Source organism: Anneissia japonica, unplaced genomic scaffold (genome assembly GCF_011630105.1).
Source record: "Anneissia japonica isolate Jap-2015-1 unplaced genomic scaffold, ASM1163010v1 scaffold10593_len11927_cov169, whole genome shotgun sequence".
NCBI classification, from domain to species: domain Eukaryota; kingdom Metazoa; phylum Echinodermata; class Crinoidea; order Comatulida; family Comatulidae; genus Anneissia; species Anneissia japonica.
In genome coordinates this window covers 6,832-11,848 of record NW_022724579.1, presented here as the reverse complement: position 1 = coordinate 11,848, position 5,017 = coordinate 6,832, and the positions used below count along the sequence as shown (strand labels likewise).

The window sequence follows — 5,017 nt, the reverse complement described above, 5'->3', positions numbered from 1 at the left end:
AAATATATGAAAGGCGCGTTGAAAACACTTATTGTCCCAATATAGTGCGTATGAAACCGCCGTGGTCATTTTATGTAAAATCTTTATTTATTTTTTCAACATGGTGATTGTGCACAACAGTCCAATAATTCCCAAACCGACGATCATCAGTTTCGATACGGGCATCGGTGTTGGAGAAAAGAAATCAACGAATCCGTCCCATCCATCGTGACGCTTAATCCAATCTTCCAGATACCGATCGACGAAACGTACGGTCCAGCAAGGTACGTCGCAGTAACATCACACGATGCAGATTTGAATCGAAGAGGAAGAGGAGGTGGAGGAGAAGCAGCAACAGCAGCACATCTGCCGTCAAAATAATCTCGTACGTGCTCGCGGGTGTTGTTCATCATAGACGGTAAATCTTCCATCGTGATCTCCATCATTAATGTAGTGTCGACTTACAAAATGAGAAGGCACTATATACACACGCAAACGCACACACGATGGTTCGGCGTAGACCAGCTGTGTCGAAGACGGTAATCGTGGTAAGCATCGCGACCGTCATCGTAGTTACGTTAGCTATTGTGGTATCCGTTGTAATATGGACGCCGGATTCGAACCTGACAGCGGTAAACGTAACGAATGCAATAACTTCGTCTCCCACGACCACCACCTCAGGGTGATATTGGTAATAGTGTTGATTGCCTGTTGTATCGCGGTGCTGGCCACGTTCGTCTTCGGATGGAGAGTCGAATGCGACGATAGTCGTTGCGGTGTCAAAGGTTCTTTGGAATCAGACGGCAAGTCCAAATACTGCATGTGCCTCGAAAGATTCACGGGACCGGTGTGCGAGCAGGTGGAAGAGAAGCCGATGGGCAAAGTGGACTGCGCGAAATGCGTAGTTAACGGTGGCAAATGCGTATATTCGGACTTGACGGATGACATCTACTGCGTCTGTTCCCACGATCGATACGGTACGGTTTGCGACCACGCGTACGAGGGGTTGACTCGAACGATGTTGGCGTACGTCGAAGCATGCGTCGACGACAGGTGATGATGATGACGACGTGCGCTTGGTGGCGAGTACATAAAATGGGGTGGTGAGAGGAGGAGGGCTCAATATGGATTCCGTTAGTGGATGCGATGTATCTTATATTACTATTTCAGCTTCTTTGCATCGTCGTCGTCGTAGTATTCCCGATGCCGACGGAAGACGTAACGCCTTCGGCGAAAGAATTCTACGACGATTCAGCGACGAGAATCGGTATTACGCACATATCGGAAATACTTGTCATGGCCGAGTGGCCGGCTCTTTTGGTCGGCGCGAGTAAATCGCTGTTCGCATTCGATCTGAACGAAGGGTTGGACGTGTCAGCGGCAACGAAATTGGAATGGATACCGGACTCAATGTCGATGGAAACGTGCTATCTAAAAGGAAAAGAAGAGGAGGATTGCCAGAATTACATCAAAGTTATAATGCCAGATGCTACGACCGGGAACCTGCTCGTTTGCGGAACCTACGCGCAGAAACCGAGATGCGTTATTCTGAATGGGAAGGAGGTCGACACGTGGAATCTAGCGAATCGATGGGAGACGAACGCGACGGACGCTTTGTACAAGTGTCCGTTCGGCGTGGACCAAAAGGTCACCACGGTCTTTGCGGACGGTAGCCTTTACGCTGCGACGGTTGCCGATTTCACCGGCAGAGTGTCCGCGTTCACGAGGTCGATGGGGGGGGGGGTATCCGCCTCTCATATCCAAAAAGTCAGATTCCATATGGCTCAACGACCCGGTATTCGTGGGCTCGTACCAGGAAGATAACGAGGTTTATTTATTCTTTCGTGAAATTTCGATAGAAACTCAAATCACGGAGAAGATGTACTATTCCCGAATAGCCCGTGTTTGTACCCAGGACAGAGGCGGTAATAGTGCGATACTCGAATCGACGTGGACGAGCTTTTTGAAAGCGAGACTAGACTGTTCGTTTCGCGGAGATTTCACCTTCCACTTTAACTACTTGCAGGACGTCGCAAGAGTTGTCGAAGGGAAGAAGATCTTCTATTACGCAATTTTCACGACCGGAGATCACGAGATGCCGGCTTCCGCGGTGTGCAGATTCGACCTCGACCACATCAGGGACAACTTTGACAACGGTCTACTCAAGCTGACCAAGTGTCCGTGGTCGCCGATCGCGGACTCGCAGCGGGGCGGTTGTTCCGCATCCGATTCGATGCGGCTCCGCACGATAATCTAAATTTCATCAAATCGCATCCGTTGATGCACGAACCGATCGTAGGGGAAGATCCGTTGTTTACGCTCGTTCGAAAACGCTACAGATTGAAGACGTTGGTGGTGAGGACGAGCCAGCATCACACCGTCGTTTTTGCAGGAACGGACCACGGCCGCGTCTTGAATTTGGTTGCGAGACGGGAATCGCCATCTGTTCTGCTGTACAACGTGCGCGTGATCGGACAACCGATCACGAACATGAGATTGTACGAGAGCCGAAATGTCATATTCGTGACGTCGAAAGATTTTCTCGTGGAAATGTCTACGCAACATTGCAGCCAATTGAAGAACTGCTCCTGCAAGCAAGATCCCGATTACAGTTTGATCGACGGCAATTGCACCGAATCGACCTTGTCGTAGATCACTCGAACATCGAGCTCGACTGTAACGATTCGATCGAACACCACGACGGCGTCGAGCTCGACTGTAAAAATCAGATCGAATACCGCTCCGGCGTCAAGCTCGAATCCGGTCTCGAACCCGGTCTCGAATCCGGTCTCGAATCTGGTCTCAAATCCGGTCTACATTCTTCATATAACGTTGCTGAAACGGAAGATTCGACGCCGAAGTTAGCCGTACTAGCCCTAATCGGTTGGGCGATTTGTTTGGCAGAAATCGTTTGCTGGTGTCTGATGCGGATCCGTTTTCTCAAATCTAAAGAAATAGATCGTCCATCATCATCATCATCACCACCAACACCACCACCACCAACACCACCACCACCACCACCACTACCACAGTGATTTTTCTGTGTTTTTTGTTTTTGTTTTTTTGTAATAAAACAAATATATACATGTATATCTGTGCCTTTGTTTTTGTTTAATTTGTCGTTGAAAAAGGGGAAACAAACAAATGGGCGTCAAACTCGCCCTGCTGGAAACGCGTACAGATGGTTACCGTTTCACGCGTACTTTCCGATAGCGATCATCGTCGCTCTTCTCTGTCTGGTCGGCAGCTGGATGATAGTTGCATCGAGGGAGATCACGGGTCGGGTGTGCCATGTTCTCTACGAAATCACGAAGGTCGTCAAGCACCTCATCATCAACAAAGGTAGGAGAGAGAAAGCTCAGGAGAGCATGGAAGGTTTTCAAGCGCTGTGGCACACGATAGACGGATGCGACAGTTTCAGAACGTGGGAAAATATTCTCAGTTACGCTTTCCATAGGATGACGGCCAAGCTGTTTTTTGCGAACGGTTGCGCTGGTACCGTTCGATAACTTTCACCAGATACCTGGTTTACTACCCGTTGAATTTTTTCGTGTGGAAACCGATTCACGGAGACTGCACTCCTACCTACGAGGACGACGTGTGTTTCGTGTTTCACTTCGATCTCCTCCTGGATTTCGTACGACAATATCTAATCATAATCGTCGTGGTCGCTTACAACTGCTGGCCGCTGTTCTCGCACGTTCTGTCGACCGTGCGACGGGCCGTCAAGGCCGTGCACCGAGAGATGTGCTACCAGTTGCACAGACTCGATCCGGGAGGTCACTCGCTTCCGGCCGGCGGTTTCGCGAAAAGATTAAAACGTTTCTTCAGCGTCGACTGAATTCCAATGCATCCTCTGCCTCCTTGCGATTCGAAACATGCATTCGGGCAGCGACACAGATTGCCCACAGGAGAAGGGCGAGCACGACTAACCCGACGCAGCCTGCAACGAGTTCGAGACTGCACGACGCGGTTTCGCCTCGCGGGTCTCCGCTGCAGGAGTACGAAGCACCCCAAAGATCGAAGTCCATCAAATCTACGCTTTCGAGATCGAGAACCCATCCCAAGCTGTCTCTTATACACATCTTGCCATTGACCACCGTTGCTCGACCGGACGTCTTCCTGAACACGACCGACCCACCTTCGAGAAAGCTGAAAGTACCGTTCTGCACGTGAAACTTTCTATCCGGCAACAGACCCGAAATGTGTACGAGGACCGGAGGAGGAGGAGGAGGAGGACGGAAACCCAGGCTCACCACGCCATTGTTGTCGTTTTGCGCTTCGAACGTATAAGAATCGAACGTTAATCTCCAGAGTAGCATTACAGAGCAACATACCGAGATGAAGAGAGTCCAATTTTTCTGTCTACTGATTGCAACAGCAGCAGCTTGTTCGATGGCGAACGCATACAAGTTAAGTGTTAAACACAGTTTGCATTGCGAAGCACATAACCTGATAGACGTGAAAAATTGTCTAAAACTTTCCGGCCACGGTCAAGAAAACCTCACGGTGGACGATGCTTTTATCGGCGGGAAAGGCCAATGGATGTTCTACCGAGACGCACGTGCGTTGGCATCCGATTCAGGCGATCTTCGTGGTAACATACCGGCAATCGTCACAATAGGCGTTGCTACAGCTGTTGTATCCTGTCTAATCGTCGGTGCGTGTATTTACTGCATCAGAAGAAAAATAGAATCCGGAAGATACAGACCGTTCGAGAAAGAGGGACGTTCGAGTTACAGAGCAAGGAGGGTATCCGACAACAATGTTTGAAGAAAAAGAACAAATTTTGTAATAAAAAAAAACTATACAAAAAAAAAAGTAAATAGTCTATTTTGTTGTTATTTATTTATTTTCAAAATGTGTAGCATTGGGTATTCAAAACGTAATCTCTTAGCACGCCGGGTAACGAGAAACATCCAAGTTGAACTTCACTATGGTCCATCTGCAGAAAACTTGTAACGAATGCACCGAATTACTCGAATCGATGCTGTACCAAAAGCTCACGGGTGAACGACCGCACAAACCGGTTCTGATG

The 5,017-nt window shown here is 48.9% G+C and overlaps 1 protein-coding gene across 1 annotated transcript; it reads left to right on the top strand.

Annotated features, from left to right (window-relative positions):
- Positions 1-1,182: 1,182 nt before the first annotated feature.
- On the top strand, positions 1,183-2,236 carry LOC117112514 (semaphorin-1A-like). Its single transcript, XM_033255600.1, has 2 exons — positions 1,183-1,648; positions 1,839-2,236. The coding sequence occupies exons 1-2, from the start codon at positions 1,183-1,185 to the stop codon at positions 2,234-2,236; spliced, it is 864 nt and encodes a 287-aa protein (XP_033111491.1).
- The last annotated feature ends 2,781 nt before the right edge of the window (positions 2,237-5,017 follow it).